Source organism: Mandrillus leucophaeus, unplaced genomic scaffold, assembly GCF_000951045.1.
Source record: "Mandrillus leucophaeus isolate KB7577 unplaced genomic scaffold, Mleu.le_1.0 Scaffold146, whole genome shotgun sequence".
Classification (NCBI taxonomy): domain Eukaryota; kingdom Metazoa; phylum Chordata; class Mammalia; order Primates; family Cercopithecidae; genus Mandrillus; species Mandrillus leucophaeus.
Window position 1 is genome coordinate 4,107,725 of NW_012101432.1, and position 25,482 is coordinate 4,133,206.

At 38.3% G+C, this 25,482-nt stretch overlaps 1 protein-coding gene across 2 annotated transcripts in view; it reads left to right on the plus strand.

Annotated features, from left to right (window-relative positions):
* Positions 1-25,482, plus strand: part of SATB2 (SATB homeobox 2) — a 211,497-nt gene that overhangs the window by 13,090 nt on the left and 172,925 nt on the right. Inside the window, exons 1-3 of one of the 2 annotated variants that reach the window (XM_011974554.1) lie at positions 215-963; positions 2,203-2,430; positions 24,720-24,896. In XM_011974554.1, coding sequence (XP_011829944.1) covers positions 2,262-2,430; positions 24,720-24,896 — 346 coding nt within the window. In that variant the 5' untranslated portion in view covers positions 215-963; positions 2,203-2,261. Of the gene's footprint in view, positions 1-214; positions 964-2,202; positions 2,431-24,719; positions 24,897-25,482 lie in introns of those variants that run through there. The other variant, XM_011974555.1, reaches the window with a different exon arrangement.

Genomic DNA, 25,482 nt, shown 5'->3' on the forward strand with positions numbered 1-25,482 from the left:
CCGCCGCCGTTGGGTCGCCGTGCTCACAGCGATTGATTGATTGATGTTTAATTTCCTGCCAGGCGGGGCCCCCCTCCCCCCGCAACCTCCCCAGCCCTCCTCCCCGCCCCCCACTCCCCTCTTTTCTTGCGGTGGACCAGTCTGGCTTGGGTTTAGATCCATCCCCCCCACCCCCATCCCGAAATAATCCAGAGACTTCCCCTACCCCCACCCCAAATTATTATTTTGAAGGCGCTAGATCTGGGGACCGAAAGGGGGAGGGGGAGAAATCGGAAACCGAGGACAACCCAAAAGGACTCACTTTGCCTGATGACTCAACGCAACTAATAATCATCTCCCTCTCAGTGTGTCTCTCTCTGCGGCTTGTCAGTGAGTCCGGCTCTGGCTGCTGGCAGAAGCGGCCGAGAGGGGAGAGGCTGGAGGTGACAGCTTGGGCGGCCGCCGCGTTTCCTCCCGCGCGCGGTCCCGGGTCCCTGCGTCTTCTCGGCTCTTGGTGTCACCGGTCCCACCGCTCTGGCCGCGCCTCCTCGCGAGCTAGCTGCCCTGCGAACGGGCAGCCGCGGCCCGGCGCCTCCGGGTTCTCAGCCCTTTCTCTCCAGAACCGGTCTCCTTCCCGAAGGTGTGAAAAGGCTCTTTCAGCCTCCTTCTCTTCCCCCCTCCTCCGCCGTCCCCTCCCCCGCTCGCTCGGGTGTCCCTTTGGAGGAGTCCTTTCCCTCTCCTCCTCCTCCCCCTCCTCCCTCCCCCCATCATCATCATAACAACCATCTCCGCACCAGAAGAAGACACCCTGACCCAGGACCTTAAACGTTAGGACCTGGGGAAGAGGGAAGGGAAAGGAGTAAAGAGGAAGAAGACTAGGAGAACACCGCAAAGCCAAGCACCAGAAACTTTCCACCCTGGATTCTCTACTTTTGCTCCATGGACAGAGCCCCAGCCAGCCAAGTTTCAGACAGACCGTGAGCAGTAAGTACGTAGGGCGAGGGCTCCCGCGCTGCGCTCGGGAGTTCGGGGAAGCCCAGGGCCAACGAAGTTCCCTCCCCGCCGCTCTCGGCCTCTCGGACCGCGAAGTCGGGGAATGCAGGCGGAACCCTCGTCCGCAGCCCTCCTGCTCTGTGTCTTCATCTCGCATCCTTCCTTTCACCTCCCCCTGCCACCTCCACCTTGTCTCCTTGACCCGTGGCGCCGACGCTGCTCGCGCAGCGAGAGCGCCCACCAGGATTCCCAGCGCGCACGCAGTACGGTGCCGGGGTCCTGCTTCTTGCGGATGTCAGTGACAACGCGAGCGCCGTTTCATCAGGTGTTTCCCCTCCTTCCCTGCCCCCCACCCCCAATCCAGGGGTGTCGAGACCTGCGGCTTCCGTGGGGAGCGCACTGCCAACCTAGTGACCCAGAGGAAAACTTTCTGGAGCGATGTTAAAATTGGGGCGGATGAAGGCTGCTCTTGCACTAAGAATTCAAATGCTTTTTGCTTTTGTGTTTTATACTGAAGAGCTTTAAAAAAGCACTCGGGATCAGATGAAGATAAGAACGCTCCAAAATAATAACGATTGTAGCGCCCGCCTTTGTGATGGAGGTTATTCTGATAAATACCTCCAAGTGTTTTCGGATGCTTATTAATGTGGAATTAGGGTTGATTTTATGCAGGTGTGTGCTTACCTCAGGACTTGCTCTGTATAGGTAAAAAGCGGGTATTCAAGGGGTTCTTTCGCCCGGCCTTTGGCTCCTGCCTGGCTATTCACAGCGCATTTACCGGGTGGTTAATTCGGTTATGGACTTGCGCACAGCCCCCACTCCCTTCCCATGTGGGTGGAACGTCTTTTTTATGAAGTTCACTTATTCCACAATCCTGACCCCGGGACGGGCTAGGCTGTCGCACCCAGGAACGGTTTATGCCAACCCCGTCCCAATGAATGGACCACTTCTAGGCTCCCCTGGGTGCCAACTCCGGCCGCAACCCCGAGGGCTGACTTCTGGGGAGCTGCGACTGGGCAGAGGTGCCGAACCGAGGCGCTGGGCTTCCCGGGGGCCTCCCAGTGTAAGGTTGGGACCGGCTTCCCGGCTCGGGCCCCTCGGGCAGCGTGGGAGGAAGTTTGTGTGGCTGTGGTGCAGCGCTCTGCCACTGGCCTGAACGTCTATCACGTGTGTGAGCGGTTTTCCCTCTTTTTTCTCCCTCCCCCTTTCCTCCCCCCACCCCCTCCCTAGGTCCCTGTGCGTTTTATTGCGACCTGCCGGTGGGAACTTTGTCTCCGAGTCGGAGCAGCATGGAGCGGCGGAGCGAGAGCCCGTGTCTGCGGGACAGCCCCGACCGGCGGAGCGGCAGCCCGGACGTCAAGGGGCCTCCCCCGGTGAAGGTGGCCCGGCTGGAGCAGAACGGCAGCCCCATGGGAGCCCGCGGGAGGCCCAACGGCGCCGTGGCCAAGGCCGTGGGAGGTAACAGCCCGAAGCAGGGAGGCGCGCAGCCCGCGGCCCAGTGATAATGGCCTGGGTGTCAGGGTTCAGGTTGATTAGGCGCTGTCGCGGTGTAGGATTACAGGAAGTGAATTCCAGGTTGCCAAATAATGCCCCCGTCGCCTCTCATCTGCAACTGGTAGCTTCATCTCGAGTTAAAACAAGAAAGTGGTTTTTACCCAGAGGGTGGCATTTTTTGGGCATTTTGCCACTGTGTGCTGAGGTGTTGGCAGGTTTATGTCACAGCCAGCTAACTGTTTCTAGATTTTCCTAGAGAGCTTTTTAGTGATTTAACTCTTTTGCCTTGCCTCAGAGTGTCTGTTGTAGGGATGAAGTTCACGTGCGTTCGCTTTTAGGGAATAAAATAGTTGTTAATGCTCAGGCGAGTACAGGGACAAGGAGAGTTGATGTTACTTTGTAGTGAGGACAGTACTTCAAGACAGATGAGTAACAACTGGGAATATTTCCTGCCACGTGAAATGTGGGAAATAAAGAATCACCATGAATCCATCAGGCCCTTAGAAGCTTTAATGCTGCAGTTGTCTATAGTTTAGTCATATGCATTTGTAACTTTGTTATAGGACAACAGATAAAAATAGGAAAGTAGCCTTATCAACTACATGCAGTTTCCCCTCCCAAGAATTTATTAATAATTTTATTTAAAGAAAATCTTTTGTAGTTTTTACTACTTAAGCAACTACTTTCTTTTAAAGTGGTCAGGAAAAGCAATCATACAAAATAAAGATATGGGAGAAATTTAAACACTGAAATATTTTGGAGTTTGTATGCCATTTGCTTAGTTGTCTTTTACATGTAAAATCCACAATTCTACATGGCATGCAGGTTTTCTGTGTGTTTGGGATAAATCACTAGTTTAATTTTTTTTTTTTGTTGTTGCTTCTAATGTTTTTTCTCTAATTTCAACAATAGCCCATTTAATATAATTATATTAACTTGCCTTAAATGATATAAAACCTTGGCAAACCTTAATGATAAGCTACCACCCCCTTGTTATAAGAGTCTGTTTTGTATGTATTTCAAAATAGTTACCTCTAAAAATGTTCATTTCCCTTTAAAGAGTTAAACACATATGTTTTATAAAATCATAGTTTTTTCTTTTACTTATTTGCTATTTCTATTTCTTCATGGTAAATACTCAGGATGGTTTGTCTCAGTTTTTCATATTAATCATCTCACTTGAGATGCATTCATCCTTTCAATGTTGTAAGTTAAAAAATTTGGTGATGGATTCTGCCTTATCTCCCCTTTTTGGGACTTGAAAATATACTTTATTGAGGCAAAAGAAAACTTAACAGTTCTGTGACCCACTTTTAAAAAGAGAGGTTTATTAATTTGTCCTGATACTGGAGCAAATAATGTCAGGCTTTTGGCATAATCATTTAGTATATGCATATAAGAAATAAAAATTCATAGAGAGTATGATGGTACCAATTATGAGGTATGCTAAGTGCTCAAAATATTTGAAAAAGTTCTGGAAATCCTTGGAGACAGTGTGTTCCAAAGTGGCCTTTGTGGACAGAAAAGGCTTGGACTTAAAATTTTGGTATCTTTCTGAAGATCTAATACAATTCACTAAATTGAAAGGAATCTGTAAACATTTTAGAATGTAATTGTTAATAATTGTGCTTCCTTAAAACAAGTTTTTTTTCCCCCTCCTTCTGTATCATGTTGAACTATGAAAGAAAGTGCCTTGCTCTGTTGACCAGGGATATGTTTAGTGTTAAATAGTGATTGCTTTTCAAATTTGTTGAGAATATAGTTCACATTTGAGCCCTTATATGTTTAATATAAACTAAAATTATTATCTTGGTGAAGAATAATAGATTTGTTTCAACCAGCTGCCTTAGACACTTTCTCTTATTAACTTAATTTAGTAATAGCAGAGGTCTTATTAGCTGCTTCCCAAGTTGAAAATAAAGATGACATTATTTTGTCTCAATACATATCGTTTATAATACCTGATAGTAAAGTGGTTAAAGTTGTTTACTGGAATTTAAATTTTTTAAAAAAGAAAGATTTTACTCTATATAGCATAATTATAAAGAGATTAATTTAGACAACTTTAGAATATAACAACTTAGAAGATAAGATTTTCATAGTACAAAGATTTCTAGTTGAATGTTAACAAAATTATTTTATGAGTTTAAGTTTATATAATTCCCAAATGTATGTTAAAGATGTTAATACTTTATTTGCAACTTTTAACCATGTATATATATAGTTTGGAGCAAAGCCAAGCCTTTTGAAAAATGCACATTCTAAATTTTAAAAAATGTTTAAAATAAATTTTTAGTTAGTTTTTTTATAATTAAAGGATTTTTTTGAACATAGAGTAAATATAGATTATATTTCTTCCATTCTATGTTCTTTTGTTTAAATTTTCTTTATAAAGCAATATAATAAGCATAGGTAACTACGCAAGTATTTATAGCTCTTTATCATTTATTAGCATTTTCAGATATATAGCAGTCTTGTCAATGGTGTAAAGATGGATACAATAAAATTTGCCTTGAAAGTGGAGCCAAAAATTTGGGAGTACATATTTGTTAATCTTTAGTGTTCCTCTTTCTTAAAAGCTGTTCTTTTAAAAATAAGGGAGATCAAGTTAATGGGTTGTCTAATCAAATAGCAATTTATCTTACTGTTTTTGATAAGCAGTGAGGTAAATATATTTTAAATATATTTCTGAATGCATTGATTGCAGTAGTAAATTCTGCTATCACTGCACTTATTTAGGTAGAGGGAATTTACTGTGTTTTTTGATGAGAACTAAGTATTCATAAAAAAGGGGGCATTATTTTAGTGTCTGAATTTAAATAGTAGAGAGGGTAGATACACTGTCACCAGTCTTTAAGGTTGTGTTTTAACAGGGGACTTAAAAGTGTGTTGTTTACTATGTGGTTAACTTTAGAAGACTCTATTAAAAACTAGATCAGTTTTGCTTTGTCTTTCCAACACTTTCTAGGATGTTTTTGCTCTTATCTGAGCAGTGTGTTTTAAAGCATGTATGTAATAAAATGTAAGTGCTCAGATGTGTATGTCAGTCAGCTTTTATAGAAGGTCCTTAGGAAAAAAAAAAAGGCTAATATCTCTTTAAAAAACATATGAAGGCTAGGAGAGAGTTTAGAGCTAGCAAGAGCACGATGGTGTTGACAGCTTTATATCCCTGCTGGGTAACATTCACTTACTAGAATTGGCGTCCCCTCTCAGCTAGTAATTCACTCCATAAGGATTTTGAAAAAGGATGATTAATGGTGAGGAAATTTATATTTGTGAAATTGTTGATTAAAACTTACAGATCTATTTGAAGATTAGGAAAAGAAGAGATTATTAAGGATGATGAAAATAAGAATCAGATGATCCTTTTTAACACTATTAGCATAAGTACCTAAAATGTTCTGTTATATGGAATGCTTGCTTCAGCCATGCAACTTACAGCATAAAATGAAAGTGATGCCAATCAAGTTTCCAGAGGAAGCAAGGCATTCTGCTTTTCTCCTGGACTGCTGAAAGGTGCTGGCCAGTTGTGCTTTAATAGCAATAAATTGTTGTGTTTCATTCATTGTTAACACAAGCATTTTCGTTTTTTAATGTTTGGCTTAAAGAAGAACTTTCAGACAGCTTTATTTAAACTGAATGAACAGCGCTTGAATATACCAGATGGTGTATTTGCTGATAGGAGGCATTAAACATCAGAAATCTTTTTGATACTTTTCATTTTCCCATGAATTTTTATGATTTTTTTGGTGTTAAATGTTCTAGATTTTAGGGAAAAATATTTAAACATTGAAAATATCTTTTAGAGAGATTTGCTTTTTTTTTTTTTTTGAAAAAAACTTGCTTATTTCTGAAAAATAATTTATGTTTTATAAATAACAATTTAATTTTGTTGGCATACTGTCTGTGGAAGTTATCTTATAACTAGTCTACCCGAAGTAGACCTATTTGTGCTACCAGGCAGCCCTTTCAAGAACATAACTGTCTTGTTGCAAGGGGAAAAAAATCATTATGCAGTTCACACTGATGTATTCAAATAGGGAAGCAAATGTGATCAAGATTGTTAGTCAGGGCCTCATTTAAAACTGAACATTGTCTACAACAACAGTTAGTTTAATTGTCTACATGTGGAACACTTCCTTTTAGATGAAAAGAAATGCAGTTCGGGTCAGGTGTAGTCACCATATCAGCGACAGTAGAGAGACATTTAACTTTTTGAAAGGAGTGCAGATATGAAAGTATAGATAGGTGTATATAGAGATTATATAATACTTAAAAATTTAGAAATATATTGTTAACATGGGCAAAATGGAGAAAACTCCATTTCCAAGGATGAATATCATAATACTTGTAGGAAGTACTCATTACTTCAAAAAGATAAAAGATTGTATTTTCCCCTCCCACTCACTTTTTTTTTCTTTTTTTTTTAAGGTTTTAAGATCTTTTAAATAGAATGAACTTAAGCTTTGGGGTCATCCAACAATCTAGCATGTCCTCTGTAGTTTTGCTGAGGTAGAAAAATAACTCTTCTCTAAAGTGTTTTTAGTTCTTGGCCTGTTATTAAAATAAAGATATACTTGGTTAAAAAAATATATGCAATGGAACATACACATTAAACAGAACATAGGGTATCCGCCCCTCAAAGTCCTGAGCATAATTTGATGTTTCAAGTAAGTTTGGAAGCCTTATGTTCCATCAGCAGAAACCCACTGACCATTGTATACTCAAGATCATCTGTAGTGTAGTGTGTGTGTGTGTGTGTGTGTGTGTGAATTACACAGATGTCCCTTAAGGCATCTGTTTTTTAACCCCTGCAGAAAATAAGCAATATCACCCTTTCCCAGAGGGCTGTAACCAGCAAAGTCTGTACATATGAGATATCCTGTTTGAATTCTTCTTTTCTTTCTTGAATTTTGTTTTAACCAATCTGTCTCTGTAGAGAGGGGAAAACAGACTAATCATCATTTATTAGATAGCTAAGAATATGAATTTGAGTCATTTTAAGTATAGGGAAATCAGTTTTATTCTAGGCAATACCACAACAATTATTTGGTATATCTGGCAAAGTAGTAAGCAGTGAAGTTTGGTAATTATAATTTAAAACTCTTATTTTTCTTTCTTTTTAAAAAGTATTTATTATAGAATTAGCATATATGTATATATTTAAAAAGACATGTTAAATTTACAGGGCTAGATGAATTACAAATAGTATTATTTTCTTGGGTTATACTTATCTTTTAAAGCTTTTTAGGTTTCTGTTGGAATAAAATTTCTCACCATTAAAATGTTTCTTATGACTAAGAATCCCACATTAGGTATGTAAAATATGTACATAGTTTGTTTCATTTCAGAAAGCCAGACTTTATCCTACATAGCATGTAAATTAATAAAGAATTCTTTATATTGTTTTATCGGTAGGCTTTTAAAAAACCTATATAACTAATATATGGTAACATAGTAATTTTTACTATCTTCCTTACATGAATACTTAGATACAATGGCATTTTGGAACATATTTAAAGATGGAGCATTTGACAAAAGTTGTATGTGTAACAGTTTGTCAGTGAAAAGTGACAAGTGGGAAATGACAAATGAAATGTTGGCATCATCACTCTTTATTTTGATAAAAATGTCTCAATTTGCAGTGATATAATACTGTTTCATATTATTTCATGAGTTGTGTGAGAATGCATAAGGGGAATTTAGATTTTGTGAACGAAAAATTAGCAGCCCAAACTCTCTTTTCAGAAGCTTTGGCAGCAAGTTCCCCGTCTCCCCCACTCCCCAAGAATAAGAACAGCAGTGAAATGTTGGATCTAACCCATACATTTTAACTCATTATTTTTTGGAAAAAAAAAGAGAAATAACCTAAAATGATTTCAAGTAGGAGACCTTTATGCTTAGCTCAAAAAAATGAAAAAAAGAGTTTGCCTTTTAGTTTCTATTCTTTTCTTTGTGGCAATTTTTAAATGAATGATTTGCCTCTACTGACTTTGATTGTATGGGTCTTTTTTCACTACCAATCAACACTGCTCTCCATCATTAACTTAGGGTGCCAGTAAGGAGAGCTGTGAATTCCTGTTATTTTAAAATGCAATAGAGGTTTTGAAAATGTCTGTGGTAAAAATGGATTTTTATATACAAAAGATTCATCATCCTACTACTTAAATGTAATGTGATAAATATTTCGAAGTCAAAGTAGATGCCCCGAGTGGAACTGAGGTATGACTAAAACAAAAACCAGTTGAGGACTTACAGAGTTGGAAAAATGCACAGTTGTAGCCACTATAGTGTGCTATTTTCCGTTCCTCTTTATTGTTAGCAATCAACCAAACATTATTTTTCTTCTTTTACGTAGAAACAAGCCCCGTAAGCATAACATGCTATAGTATTTTTGTAAAAATGTTCCATAGTGGAGTTTTCAAAATTATGGAACTCTAGCTATATATATTTGTTTCAATTAACAGAATTATTTTGCTTCTTAGTAGCAAGTGATTTAAGAATTGTGGTAAAATCAGTATAATTATGAAAGGCTACATCAGAAATTGCATTCTACAACTTGCGTATCTTTTGCTGCTCAATTAAAAGTTTTCCTTATTTCAGATTTTTAAAAAACTAGATAAAAAGACATAATATGGAACAAGTGTGCTTTAGATATATAATTATGACAACAGGATTTATGGCATGCATTTTTTCCCCCTTTTAATTGATGTCCTTTAACTTAAACAAGTGGATGTTATGGTTATTAGTTTGACACATGCCTAAAATGCAGATCAAAGCATTAAGAGAAATTTTGAGTATTTGAAACTTGCAATAAAGTTATCAGCAAACTATGTCAGTCTTATAGTAAGCATCTTCTTTATTAATGGTTATGACATATAGGACAGGAAAACCTTCTGGGGAAATGTATTTCAATTTTAGTTGCTCCTGGTACTATTACTCATTAATAGTGTGTGGGCAAATTCAGTTCTGCTCTTATCTAGTAGCCTTATCATTGGAATGGAGTTCTATCGTAGCACAGTTGGTTATTAAACTGTAAAATAACAACAAAGATCAAAAAAGGGGAAGCACTGCAAGCTACTATTTATCAAAAGGGATCCATTTCAAAACCAGGGTAACTGGTGCCCACTGATGGTTGCACGGTTACTGAAATGTGCACAGCAGCTCAGTGTCTTTCTTTTGTTTATTTGACAGAAGACTTACACAGATATTTATGTATGTAATATATAAAATAAGAGACTCTAGTTAGAGCAAATGCTTTTCAAAGTACTAAGATCTGACAGAGGTGATTTGCAGGCATTTGTTGTAGAAACAGCTTGAATTTCATCATGTTAACCACATATATCTTTTTCTTTCTTTAAAAAGTACCTTTTACATGTTTTTGCATTTGGCTGGAAAGCAAGTGTATCAGTTCCTTCATAACTGATTGTGACTGATTTTTTTTTTTTAAACACAAGAAAATATTTTCTTTGCAAAGAGAGCAAATTTGATGGAATACAATGCCCAAGCCTCCTGGGAAAGGACCAAAGGACTAAAGGACCAAAGACATAAAGTAAAAATAACTGTATTTTTAGGTTTCCCAATTATGTCCTATATTAAAATTGAGTACTTTTATTGCATTTGTTTCAATTATTATTACATATAAGGAAAGGCAACATTGATACATTTAATAGTTTACTGAGAAGATGCATTCATATCAAAACACTTAAAATAGTAATAGCATTTTTGAAATACTATTTTTTGAGGGTTAACAGAACAAGAACTTTCTTTTGTCATAATCCAAAGATGCTAACAGAGCAGCATGATAAATGTCTCTTTAAGTGTCGTAGTAAAAGAAAATGACTTGTCTTCCGAGGCAGTGGAGAGTTTATGTTGTTTTGGACCCATTTCCCAAGCAGTGATCGAAAACAGATTACAATAACAATTATACAGTCAGAAGATGCAATATCCATTTCTGCTTTAATTGAGTGAAAGAATAATAAAAACATCATTAAGAAAAATGAGGTGGACCTGTCACACAATGTACAAATTTTTAGTCTTGGAGAAGATGCAGAAAAACTGAAGTGCTTTTCGCTTACTTTGTTGTGTTTATTAGCTAAAATCTGTTTTCGGGAGAGACCATTTGGCTCTCATTCTTCCCTGAGAAGTTCAGAGAGGAGCCCATGGGAAGTGGTTGTCCAGGAGACATTACAAATGACCATTGACTTTGTCTTCATACACAGTTTGACCAGGAAAATCCCATTTTCTTAAATTCTACCTGAGGCAGAACTACTCTCCCCCTCCTTTTTTTTGTCTCTGTAAATGGAAATCAGAAGTAATGAATGTTCCTCTTGTTACAAAGCCCAGCCAAGTAAGGGTTAGGTGTGGTTCCTAGGCCTGCTGTTCTTCCTCTTCCCAAAGTCCAAACCAGGCTGAAGGGGAGAGAGAGAGTGGAGGCCGAATAGTGAGCACCCTCATTTCTTCTCAGCACACATGGGAGTAACCTGAGTTGCTCTGTGGTCACATCACCTGAGGTGTACTCACTTGACTGTCACCGAATTGCAGAGGCTTTTGCTTTGACCTGCAGTCCTCTGAATCACGAAATCGATGTCCTTAACGTTGCTGAGACTCCAGCTCTCATTCCACAGAGCTACGCTTTCAGCAACTCCGAATGAACTGCCAGGCAGCAGCCAAGAATCAGGCTCGTTTCCCCTCATTCTGGGCTGTGTTTGTTACTCTATTCATAGAAACTGTGAGCTCCTGTAGAAACCTAGGTGGTGATGGTGGAGTTCACCCTGGAACCCTGGCTCAGGGTGGGGATACCTGAGGTGGGGATAACTCGGGTTACCCCCCGTGTGTGGTGGGGATACTAAAACTGCAAATAATGTTGGCCATCAGAGTAGTCAGAGCTCCAGGTTTTACTCAGTTGACAGACTTAGAGGGGAATATTTCTTTCATCTGTCGCTGAGTTTCTTGGGTTTAATATTTAAAAACCTTCCTGAGGTGACAAAATGAAAGAAACAAGATAAGCAGTACATCCTCCTGATGGAGGTCTCATAATTTCAGAACTCTCCCGAGCATTTATCATCCCTTTTAGAGTGGGATGTATATCAAACAGCCCCAAAAAAGCTTTTTTAAAAAAGTTTTTTAATCCATAGAGTCTAGTTAATAGCGCCTTCATTAAAATGCTTTTGTCAGCAAAGGGTTTTCAGTTTTAACATTTACATAACCTAACAGTGTTGATGAAGACCATGAGCTTTAAGGGTCTATTAGTGGTTCCGTTTCTTCTGGACTTTGTAATTTAAACCTAAACATTAATTCTGGGTGGAACTTGGCATAATGTCTTTTTGCCTTGGAGGGAATTTTTGTTGTACAATTAAAAAAAAGTGTTTTGGTTTTTTTTTTTTTTTTTCATATGATCACCTTCTCCATGTCCCTCTTCCGCAAGTAAACAGCAATTAAATAGTCAAGGTTTTAAAAGGGCTTCTTTAGTTTAAAAAAAGGAGTGGTTATTTTAGGTGAATTTAACAATTTTCCATTAGTTCACATTGCAAACTAGTGCTTTGGTATTAACAAGGAAGTTCTGTGAGGCTGATAATGCAGTGGAAATATTTTTCTTTTCTGTCTCTCTCCCCTGTATACAAGAAAGCCCTGTGGTAAAATTTTTTAATAAAACCATTTTGCATGACAGTTGAAACTTATAAATCAGTTGCTGCTCTTCTTCATTAGAAGCTGAGAGACAAACACGTTTTAAATTTTTTGTCACCTGTAATTGTAACATTGACTAGAAAGAAAGAAATTGGAATCTTAAGTCATTACGTGACTGAATTTTTCAGTATTATTTTGGAAAATAAACTGTGATCCTTAATATGATCTTTTTGATGTATTAATACTATGTTAAAGTTGAGTTATTGTAGTAATCTAATTACATGTTAAGTGGGAAATTAGAAAGCACTAAAGAAACCTTGAATGATAAATTGTCTTCATCTGAAAACCAGAAGGTATTCAGAATGTGAGTGAAGGTGCCTGTCAGGAGAGAAGCATTCCTAGAGGCTCCATTCGGACAAGATGTTGTCCTTTAGATTTGGGAAATGTGGTATTAGAACACCCCACACCCTTTAGTATCGAGGGAGTATAAGACGAGCAAATTATTCTCTGAATAGGAAGTTATTACACTTTTAATACCCAGGTAAAGCCACTTTACAAGGGTAAATAAGGTGATCCTGACTTTTTTCCTTCTCAAATGAATCTCTAGGTAATATTCAGCAAAACTACCTCTATTTACAGCCTCATTCATATGGCAAGTTTGAGCCTTAAGCACGTTTTTACAGCTAACTTATAAACTCCCCCAAAACTGGGGCTTACCGTTGAAAGTCGGCCAACACTGTTACAAATGGTCATTAGTTCCCAAGAAACTTTGAGAAGAAAAAGAACTGTAGGAAAATGCAATGGCTTTAGTAAGAACCGTTTTGTTTCATGTGTATTTTTTGCCACCATGGCAGAACTGGGGGCTGACCTGCATGTTCAGGATTGATACTGAACATTCTCCTATGGAAATGTATAGGATTCCAATTAGTGCAGGGTCAGAGCATAAATGTACCTCTTTTTTCACACTGTTCCAAGTGGTTAGTGGGAAACAAGCTGCAAAGTAATTCCCTTGGCCCCCCAATAAAAAGATTTATAGCAAAATAATTCTCAGCTCCATAATGGGACTGTTGTAGGTTTGTGTTTGATATTTGTAGGACTGAAATACAGTCCATGTACCCAAACTAAGCATTTATTGTAAACAAGTTAACTGCCAAGAGCTTATATTCTGTCAAACATAATTATATTGAAGATTGATGTATAGCTTGAAAGTGAGTTTGAGGGAGACAGTTCTTTTTAACCAAGGCAGGCTTCTCAGATGCAGCTCTCTTCTTCCTTTGCTAGAATGACACAGTAAAGCCATCTCTCGCCGCCAGCCTCTCATATGTAGAATAAACACAGGCTTGCTCTTTTAAAACATAGCTGTTTGTCGATCCTATTTGTGTTAACAAAATAAATGAACTTATATTCATAGAAACTGTCATGTATAGTTTCTTCTATCATCTCCATCTAGATCTAGCAGTGATGGTGCCAAGATAAAATAACAGCTCTTACCTCTTGGGCGATACTGAAGTTCACCCACAAACTTAAACGTATACTATTAACCCCAGATGAAATTCTTTTCTCCTTCAATATGGAGTTTGAAATAATGTTTGACTTGTGTTTCTGTTATTTTGTATTGGGCTTGTCGGAATAGAACTGTTTTGAAACTGGCCTTCTAGGGGAAGGGGGACACCACCAATACCTTTTTCAGGGCTCAGAAATTATATTTTATGCTTAAATAATTTATGAACCAAGGACTCTAGGGAAAGTGAAATCTTTTTGAGATTAAGGTGTTCATACCTGGAATTACTCCCCATTTAAAATGCTGCAGTAGTCTACCACGGTTTTTCTTTGAGGAAAGTAGAATCTTACATTTTATTTAGGGTAAATATTTCTCACTTTTTTGTCCAGGAGACAAATCACTTTAGGCTTTGATAACACTTCTCAAAGGCAGTAAAAAGTGGAATAACTCTTTCTTTGGCTGGGTGATAGCCTTTGGATAAACATATTCAGGATGAACCTAAGGTTTCCAAGAGATTTGTATGCAGAGACTTAAATAGTCTCTTTCATTTTTAAAATATTAATTTTAATATTTTATTTTGGAAATTATATAAATTATAAAGAGGATGTATTAGAACCATAAAGTGAAAAAAAAAATACTAGTTTTCTCTGTTCTGTTTTTCTGATTAATTTCTATAAATTACACAGGCACTACATATATACTTAAAATATTTTGTCTGGGAAATATTCCATCAGACCCTGGTTTCCCTGGTCTGTAGGCTGGGTTTTATTAACTTGATCTGAGTCACAATAATAATATCCTATGTATTGCAAACCAGAGGTCTCAGTCATATCCCCTAAGGGGACTGGAGAATACACACTATGATTTTGACTTTCTTGCTCTTTCTCCCTCCTGTTTTTTTCTCTTTCTCCTTTCAGTGTTAGCCCTTTCAACCAGTTTGGTTGTTATTGCGTCTTGATGGATGCATTTGTTGAATATAAGAATGAGAGTGGCTTTTAATGGCTGGGAAATGAAGGTGGTAGTTGCCTGTCTGCTTAAGCTCGGCTTTGTGAAATCTGCATTCATTGCACAGTGTTACTTTCTACACATCTATTAAATATCCATAAATGTTTTGCTGTTTGAACTCTAAACATAGACAGTAGGATTTTCTTTTTGTGAGGGAGAAAGCCTTTTATTTTTTTGCTATAAAAACTTTACTTTTCAGTTTTTTATTTGATAAAAATCTCTCCATTCTAGTATGATTTCCTTTGAGGCTCTGCACCAGTGTTTGATCTCAATTTTTAATAATTTTTGTGAGTTAAACTCCCCAAAGAAAACATGCTTGTGCTACGAAATATTCCCACTAGAAATCTGGGTAGTCTTGTCTTATTGAGAGCTGAACACTTGATTCCTTTATTAATTCCTTTCAAGAGGACCTCAGTACAGTTAACCTTTCCTTAACACTACACTGGAGAAATTAATCAAGCTTTTTTTTTTTTTTTTTTTTTTAATTGTTTGAATTAGATAAAATAACATTTAGGCAGAGCTCAAAACCTGAAGTAAATGTTAGTATAAGGACAATTTTCATTGACTCCTTTTTTGACGCATGGGACTCTGAGTTGCAAATAGCTTTTCCAGAGAGGATGATGAGAATAAGGTGGGGAGGTGAATCGATCTCCACTTAAATACTATTTTCAACAGAGTGAGACTCTGTCTCAAAAAAAAAAAAAAAAAAGACTTCTCAGAAACCTCCAGAATGAAATTTTACTTAACGAAGGACAGAAACCCTGGCATTCATAAATTATGGTAGTCGTTTTTAACATGTGATTGAGTCTCAGGACTTATGCATATATGTATTTTTCACCTATTGTGAAAAGAACCTGAAGAATTTAGGCTTGAACTAAGGATACTTCAACAATATGCCATACACTTGAACTTTTCTGTTATATTCAAACTTGTATATCCTACTTTTTTCCTTCTATTTTTTAAAAATTATTTAATTATTTATTTTAGAGATGGGTCTGGCTCTGTAACTCCGGCTGGAGTGCAGTGGTGAGATCATTGCTCACTGTAGCCTCAAACTCCTAAGCTCAAGTGATCCTCCCACTTCAGCCTTCCAAGTAGCTGGGATTAACAGGCTCCGGCCACCGTGCCCAGCTCTTTTGTCCTTAAATTTTTTTTTTTTTTTTTTTTAAATTCTAGGATTATTAAACATTTTGTCTTTCTGTAGTTACTAAATTTAGAAAAGATACTGTAGTCCTTCAGTGCAGGACATTGGTAGGACTGCCAACAAGACCCCCGTGGCTCTAGGGTGTGTACAGAGCACGGTGCAGCACACTACTTTGTTGCACACCCATCCATGCGATGCCCGTGGTGATACACCGACAAGTTCTGTCAATAGTGGTCATGCACAGTGCTGTGATCTGGCCAACTTCCCCTGGACAACATGGAGCAAGCTCCTGAATCCACTTGTGTGAATCATTTCCTAGAAAGCTTTCCTTGTCTGCTGATGCTGAGTGCAGTGCAATGGGGCCAGAGTGATATGGACAAGTTTGACAGCTAGGCAGACACTGCCTATTAATGGTGATGATTATTATCTAAGTGGAATTGCCATTTTGTTAAACTAAACCAACATTTATTTTGGGCCCACTATATAGGTCAGGCTCGGGTGGGAGGGGCTTGAGGGAGCTAAGTCCAGTCCATGTTTGAGGAGGAAAATGGTGGGCCTCTCCTCTACACCCACTAGAGCCTCGGCATTCCTGACATCGGAGAATTTAGTTCTGTGGGTCAGGCTTGCTGTGGCAGAGTTCCCAGGTGTGGCTCAGGCTTCTTTTGTTTAGATAAGCTTCCACAAATTGCCTCCTATGTGCCTGTGAAATACTGTTTTGCAAACTGCCTGGCCAGTTTGATCTTGCCACTTAATTTCTATAACAGAAGGATGTTTAGAGACCTGGAGTTTCTCCTTCAGCTTTCGGACCTGACTTCAGGTTGACTTGTGGTTGCTTTGCCTGAGTCAGGCCTGGAATCAGAGATATGGAAGGCCAGAACTCATTTCCCTTCCCTACCATTTTAGGCTCAGTTTGATCCTTTGGGGTCGTCAGTGAGAGAGGACTAGCGTCCACCCTCCCATCCTCACCCCCGCCTATTTTTTGTTCTCATTGTCCAAAGTTAAGATTGGCTTCAGGGGTTGTAAAGTAGTGTCTGGTTTTCCTAGAGAGAATTCTGAGAATAAGCTGTTTCTTGATATCATTCTCAACCCCACTGCCCCCACAAATAGTGGGAGAGCCATCAAGACGATTTATTATTGAATAAATCAATATTAGATATTATTGATTATTTCATAATAAATAATAAAATTGAGTAATAAATAATATTCGATATATTGTAAACTACACATTCTCTGAAAAATTCACTTGTTTTTCTAGTTGGTTTTTTCTTAACTTGTGTTCAATATTTCTTAACTCTTACTCAATTTCTTACTCTTATTCAATATTATTGAATATTATTTATTATTTAGTTGGAGGTCTAATCCTGAGTTGCACCTGGGTCATGGGTAAATATGAAATTGAGTTATTGTATGTTTGGCTCAGTTTGTACCTAAGAGTAATTATGATGGCTGGGCGAGATGGCTCACACCTATAATCCCAGCGCTTTGGAGGCCAAAGCAGGTGGATCATCTGAGGTTAGGAGTTCAAGACCAGCGTGACCAACATGGAGAAACCCTGTCTCTACTAAAAATACAAAATTAACCGGGTGTGGTGGCACATGCCTGTAATCCCAGCTACTCGGGAGGCTGAGACAGGAGAATCGCTTAAACTTGAGGTAGAGGTTGCGGTGAGCCGAGATCACGCCATTGCACTCCAGCCTGGGCAATAAGAGTGAAATTCCATCAAAAAAATAAAAGTAATTATGATGTAGAGTTTGCCTTTCTCATAATTGGAAAATTGACTGATCTCTACCTGTAAATGACTTAGAACTTGCTGCTGTCCCACCTCTGTCTTGGCTTCTGCTTCCTCTACAATAAGAGTTAAGTAAAAGCCAACTAGAAAAACAAGTGAATTAATGTTTCAGGGAGTGTGTAGTTTACAAGCAAAGGACAGGGAGGAACGTTGAAAACTGGAGCAGTTGGGGGAGCCTAGAGGGCCTCTGGTCCACCTGTGGACCTGTGGGTAACTCCCTTTGCATCCAAATGATTGCTCTTCCCTCTCCTTTAAAATTGGTGAAATTTTTTTTCTACTGGTTCTTATTATACTGCCTGAAATTTCTTCCATGAGAAGTTTATTTGAAATAAAGTATATATTTTACAGTGAAGATCTAGCTGAGGAGATTAAGGAGAACACTAAACCATTCAAATAGTATAGCAAGCATCTTTTTATCTATTAATCTCTGGAATTTTTGAGATTAGCCCCTGGGGGGAGTAGGAGGCTGGAGTGGAATGTAGAGCCTGCGGCTGCCTTAGCCCAGGAGGCTGGGCGCCCAGCAGAGGACAGCAGGGCCGCAAAGAGGAGACTAGGAAGGACGCATTGCATCCCTTTTTGAAATTTTTCCTGGGACCCCAACAGGGAGGTGAGAAACACCCTGTTCGTTCTTTCTGTTTACGGTTGCAATTTTAGGTGCTCAGGCTTTTCTTTATTATTATTATTATTATTATTATTATTTGAGGCAGAGTCTCTTTCTGTTGCCCAGGCTGGAGTGCAGTGGCATGGTCTCGGCTCACTGCAACCTCTGTCTCCTAGGTTCAAGCCATTCTGCTGCCCTCAGCCTCCCAAGTAGCTGGGATTATAGGTGCCTGCCACCATGCCGGGCTAGGGTCTCACCATGTTGGTCAGACTGGTCTCGAACTCCTGACCTCAGGTGATCTGCCCGCCTCGGCCTCCCAAAGTGCTGGGATTACAGGCGTGAGCCACTGCACCCAGCCTCTTTATTATTTTAGGATGGAAAGAAGGGGCTAGAGGTTAATGTTGGCAAGTGACTTCTCTTCTTGTCTGTGACTCAGTATGTATGTATATGATTGGGTCAGTGAGAGAGAGAGAGAGAGAGAGAGAGAGAAAATGAGAGTATGAGGTTATAGAACGAGTAAATCGTTATTTTGATTTTCTGATAAATTTACAATAAGAAAAATTAGTAGCCATCCCTCACTTTTTCTCTCTGTCCTCTTGAAGACTGTTATTCACTCAGTTTATGGGATAAAGTTTGTTTCAGTATTTCAAACAGCTTGTTCTTTGGTACTTCAGGTTCAGTTTTATACAAAGAAAAGATAGCAATCTTTATAATCTCCAGTTAGCCCTGGGACCTTCTCAGGTGATAGAACTAGATATGCTGCAGGCCCCAGGGAAGGGAGTGGGCCCTGTCTCCTGCCTTCCTTCAAGAGACAGATGGGCTTCAGGAGTCCTTTGAAAGAGGGGAGGCGAAAGCCTGGCCTCCTCTCATCTCAGACTGGCTCCTGTCATTCAGGAGTACTGGTGGACCAAGGAGACAAAGGGGCTAGGGAGGAGGCTGGAGACGATGCCGATTTACACTAAAGTATGACCATTCATGTGAGCCTTTCTTTCTTTCTTTGTCTGTGAATAATGGAAGGGCAGGAGCCGTCTTTGATTCCCCCTCCATGCCTAGCATGGTGCCGGACACCTGGTAGGCAGGCGAAAGGTGAATTCACTTACGAGTAGCACAGGTCGCCCATTGGACATAGCAAGTGGTAAAGGGTCCTTTTTATTAAGAGGCCAAGCCCTTAGATTTCAATGGGTGTGGATTCTGGAGTGTTGTTTTCAACTCTTAGGAAAGCAGCCTGCTTAGGATTTAGAGCTGGATAACCTGAACTGTTCTGCCCTTGCCTCACTGTGTTTCTTAGGACATGTTACTTCTGCCATAGTTTCAGTTTCCTAATTTATCAACTGAAAATAATGCTAACCCTTCGACAGGGTAAATGTGAGAAGATAAAGGTGTGTATGTTAGACTACATGATGATCTAGGAAGTGCAGTGCAAAGCAGGAGTTTATTTCATGCCCCAACTTTGGCACAAGGCTCTTGAATCCTGTCACCTAGATGCCTTGCTGCAGCTGCACCATCTTTCGTCTTTCATTGTTGAGTTAAACGTTCAGAGTCTTCGAGAATATGCATTCCTCAGGTCACTTTCATAGCCAGTGTTGTGACATTTCCTGAAGTCTGTTCTTTAGAATGAAGGGAAGGGGGAAAGAGCTGTTTCCTAATAAAAGAAGTTGGATTAATATAGTTAGTAATAAAACAGCAGCCTGCAATTGCAGATAAGGTAACACATTGGATTTTGGATTTTAACCAAGAGTGCTTCTGTCTTCAGGACTCCTAAAATCTGGAACACAGAGGAAAGACAGCTAAAGGGCTCATGACAGTCACACTATTGGCCTAGTATCAGTTTGTGATAAATGTATCCTGTGTGAGAAAAAATTGTATATTGTTATTGGGCAGATTCATTAGAACAGTGCTCTCTGATATTAATACAAATATAAGCCACATGTATAATTTTAAATTTTCTAGTAGTTACACTAAAAGTTAAACAGATGAAGTTAATTTTAATAATATATTTTATTTAACTCAGTATGTTCAAGATATTCTACATGCAATTACTTTTAAAAAATCATTTATGTTTATTTTTATTTCTTTTTGTTATTAAGTCATTAAAATCTAGTATGTATTTTATACTTATGGCACATCTCAATTTGAGACCAGCTATGTTTCAAGTACTCAATTGCTACATGAAGTTAGAGGCTGCTATAATGGACAGGTAGTTTTATTGTGCTTTTAAGCACTTTCACCTTTTTTGCATGGGACATGTTAAACACTTTAAGCCGTTTCCATTTGCATAATAGATACTAATAATAGATTATTAGTATCATCTTTATTCTGAAGAAATGCCTTTTAGTTAGTATCGTGAGCATTGATTACAGACCTTGAAAAAAATTACTGGTTAACTTTTTTTCCTCTGTAAAATGGTATTAATACTGATTTTGAAAAAAGGAAAACAAATAGATTCCATTGTTTGAGAGCTGTCAGACAACTTAAATATGTAGTATTGTTTAATCTTCACCACAGATCTACGATGTAGATATTGTTTGCGTTTTGGCTAGGAGGAATTTGAGCTTCAGAGAGGTCAGATGAACTACTCAAGGTCACACACAGGTAAAGAGGGACAGTGCTAGGACTTGACCTTGACCCGCTGCTGTTCATCACCACATCTAACCATTTTCGCAAGTGTCTCAATTCTCACAGCTGTTGCTGTGAACAGTGACAGTAACAATGGTTAACGCCTTATAAATTATACACACTTCTTCAGAAATAATGTCAGAATGAAAATGACAGTTTCAGTATCATCACTAATGACAGTTGGAAGAATGCATTTTTCTAGTGTAGAGAGGGTACCAGGCTTATTTTGCCTCTTTGACGACAGAATTCATCATTTATCCCAATTACCAGAACAACTCTTAATTTTTAGCAAATGGCTGAGGCCGAGTGCCTGTTCTCTAGATTAAACTACCTGCTTACCTCCTGTGATTGTAAAAGGCTTAGTAAGGCTTATAATCAGAAGGTTCAAAGTTCTCTACTAGATCATCTGAAAATGGGTCTGTGCTACAATAAAAGAAAAATAATGTTGGAAGCTCAAGATATAGGGCTAGAGCAAGATTTTCTTTTTTCTTCACCATTTCTAAATTTTGTTGAAAATGGATTTCAGTTTTACATTTTTATTCTTTTATTGGAACTTTTAAATTCTCCCCATTCTTAATTTATTTTGTGAAGTGCTTTTCAAGCACCTCCCTGTCTTTCTATCCATTGTCACTTTTCTCTCTCTTTTTTTTTTTTCTTTCTTTTTCCCTCTTTTTGCCTGGGACGAGTTGTGAATAAGATGGACAAATCTCTCTCTCTCTTTCGGCATATATTTTTACTCATCCTTTTATAGTGTGCTTCCCTTAGGGACTTTTGGTTTTTAAAGGACTTTTAAACCTATGCCTTAATTTTCTTCTTTCTACACTTGACCTCAATTATACTATTTTACTATTTTTTTATTTCTCTTGTTATTGTCACTAGTAATTGCATCCATTTTTCCTCCTTTATTCTTCTTTTGTAAAACTTGCATTTCATTATAAAAACCGTAATTGTTTAGATGGGTCAAATTCTAGTAAGAAGGTAAATTTTTCTAAGTATAAGCCTTTTATGATATTCTCCAGTATCTCATGTATATGTGCTGCAGAACAAACCCTATTATCATACATTCCTGGTTAATACTGTTTTATTTTGTAAATGACCACAAAGGTGTTTTTGTTTTGTTTTGTTTTGTTTTTAATAGGTGATGACAGTAGGGGATTGGTGCGTGCTTTTTGTAAGAAGTTATTACTGTTGTGTCAGTTAACAATTGCTTCCTTCAATCACTGAACCAAAATGTTTAGGAACTATTTCAGTAATTGACAGTTACAAAACTTAAGTCCCTACATGTTATAGATCCCTGTGCTTTCATGTTATATTTCATATCTAACTGAACAGTTAATACTATTTTTAAAAGTTAATAGGATCTTAAGTTTTTTCAGTTGACCATAGACTTGAGAAAGATATATAGTTTCTAAGTAATGGAGACTTGATAGCTTATGGAGCAATTGGATTCATTTAAAGATCTTATCTGTGATTCCCAGATGTGTGACACTCAGATGTTGACATTAGGAACTGCACATGGATTTTCAGCATCGAAACTTATGTACACACAGGTATTAGTGGTGAAGTAGCTTATGGCACCATGGACTATATGGCCTTATGTGTGCATATGCTTAAATCATTAGAAATAAAAATCTACCTACTTCCTTGGGCAAAGATTATATGCCAGCATGTAAGAGGTAAAAGCTCTAAATGAGGGCTATTCCTTGCTGGTATGGACTCTCATGAATTAGTCCTATAAAATGCCATTATGCTTGCTTAGAAAGGTTTTACAACTCCTTTAACTACATTGAGGGCAGGAGGGATGTCAGACTTGTTCTTACTTGTATCCCTGCAGCCACTGGTGGTGATACCTGGCACGTAGTAGGTGTTCAGGGAATAAATCCTGGATATATGAATGACTACAAAGATAATTTGGGGCCAGGTGTGGTGGCTTATGCCTGTAATCCCAGCACTTTGGGAGGCCAAGGCAGGTGGATCACCTGAGGTTAGGAGTTCGAGACCAGCCTGGCCAACATGGAGAAACCTCATCTCTATTAAAGGTACAAAAATTAGCCAGGCGTGGTGGCGGGCACCTGTAATCCCAGCTACTCAGGAGGCTGAGGCAGGAGAATCGCTTGAACCCGAGAGGTGGAGGTTGCAGTGAGCCGAGATCTCGCCATTGCACACCGGCCTGGGCAACAAAAGTGAGAGAGAGAGAGAAAAAAAAGATAATTTGGAGGATATCTAATTTATATTATTCACTATATGTCCTATATATATTTGGGAATGAACTTGGTAGAAATAAATAAATAAGCATTTCATGTACCAGTAATGGTCACAATTAAAAAATATATCTTGCAAGGCATTGTGTAGCTATCCTAAATCTTCTTCTTTGTTTAAAAAATCAGTCTGCTCCACCCATATCGTATATTTTTAAATAAATCTACGCCATGGAGAGTGTATTTGCAGTGGACAGTAATACTGCTTTCTTGTTCTCAGGAGTGAACACTGAGTTGTCTTGTGTATGGTATGGTTTGACTTGTTAGACTGTTGTGCAGTCTTAATAATAATTACCGTGATCTTTAATGATAACAATTCTTAATGAGTATTATTATTGTTAATAAGGATTATATTTAATAATTACACCTAATACTTATTATCTTTAATAATAATAATTAGCACATGGGAACCAGTTGCACCATTGTATTATCTTGAGAACAAATACCTCAATCTGTAACCCAGTAGTTTGCAGAGTATCTGCTCCCACCCTTGGCTTTCCAGATCAGAGTGAGTCAGGAGGCTTCTAGGGTTGAAGCCACAGGGAGGGGGTTCTGGAAAACTCCTGTGCATTCTATGTGTCAGGCCATACTCCCATGTAGTCATTTCACACAGAGGTCTTCTTTTTGTTGTGAAGTACCTTCACCATGACCATGTAACTTTCTACCTCCCCCGTCTGCCTGCTCACCCATTCTTCATAAGTTTTAATTTTTCTTGCATAAAAAGAAGACCTGTAACATACTAATTTGTGTGAATTACATTAGGCAGGGTCCATGTTTATTACTCGTACGCTGGTAAAACTTTGATCTTCTTCTGCCTTGGTTATGTTTAGATTTAAGTGCCTGTATGACTTTTTAAAAATAAAAAACAGTTTAAAAAAATCTTTGGTGAATTAAACATTTTTTAGCTTTTCACACTTTGATACAAAGCAGAGAAATATTTCAGTGACAACAGATTTCAACAGATTTTCAACTAGACTAATTTGCTTTATTCTTTAGGGTAGTTTACTTATTTTCTCTGAAAACACAAGAAGAGATACTCCCTTTCCAGTAACTGATGTTAATGTATAAAATAATTTTACATAGGCAAACTTTTGTATTTGGATGTATATTTTGACATAAATGTAAATTAAGACGTTTATGGTCATGTTATTTTCAGGCTAGTTGGTAACCTATTTACTAGGATTTAAAAAAACAACAACATGTAAGAGGGACTTATTTTAAATTTCTATTGACTTTCTTGTATTCACATAACAGCTTAGGCCTTAGAATCAAACATACCTCCTTAGTAGGAAGGAGCTGGAAGCTTTGAAATATATATCTAGACAAGAAAATATATTACTTGTACATGTAATATATTTCTACACAAGAGCAGATCTGATCTGAAAATACTAGTGCTAAAAGTTAATGATAAAACTATAGACATTAAGTGTCTGTACGGTCACCTTCATCTTACCTATGTACCAGGACACCTCTGATCGGTGAAAATGACAGGAATCTAAGGGCTTCTGCCACTGCCCCGGGCAATTCTGTAATAATAGAGGGGGAAAACCCACAGCTTTCCATTAGGCCTATATGACTGAGAGGCTTGTTTAATCTAAACCACTGTCGATCACAGATGAGTGACTTTTATAACTGTCGCTTCCCTTCTCATCGCAGTGACTGAGATTTGCTTTTTAATGTTTGTGTTTTGCTCTTGAATTTTGTCCCTTCAGGTTTGATGATTCCTGTCTTTTGTGTCGTGGAGCAGTTGGACGGCTCTCTTGAGTATGACAACAGAGAAGAACACGCTGAGTTTGTCCTGGTGCGGAAAGATGTGCTTTTTAGCCAGCTGGTGGAGACTGCGCTCCTGGCCCTGGGGTATTCTCACAGTTCTGCGGCTCAGGCCCAAGGTATTAATGCCTCTCCCCTCTCCTCCCAAGTCTCTTGTGTGTCATAATTTGAGGAGGAATATGTTTTCTGAAATAGTTCTCCAAACAAAGGTTGAAGGATAATTGTTAGACTTAGCATTTCCTAGTGAGCAGTAGAATATTTCTTGTAGAAGGACTTGTTTCTTGTTTTCTTGTTGTTTTGGGAAGCATTTGACCAGCACTTCTGGAGCCACAAAATCAACTTGCATTTCAAACTGATCATAGATTTTTGCATTCATAACACTGTTATTTTCTCTAATTAGAGGCAGTGCTGAGATATTTAACTCCTGAGTTATCCAAACTTACAATACATGACTTATAAAGCATTCAGTTTTCCAAAATTTATTTATTGCTTTTGGAAAGAAGCCTGTGGCTTCTGCACTTTGTGATAAGCTTTTAATTAAACAACAAAAAAAAATGGATGCCTCTTATCCTTTTGTATCTTTGAAAACTTTTGTAATTTTGATGCGGTCCATTCAGTTAAAAAATATTGCAGTGTCTTTATGATCAATTCCTTTCACTTATTTAATTAAATATTAAAATTGCATCATTATTTCAGTGTGTATTG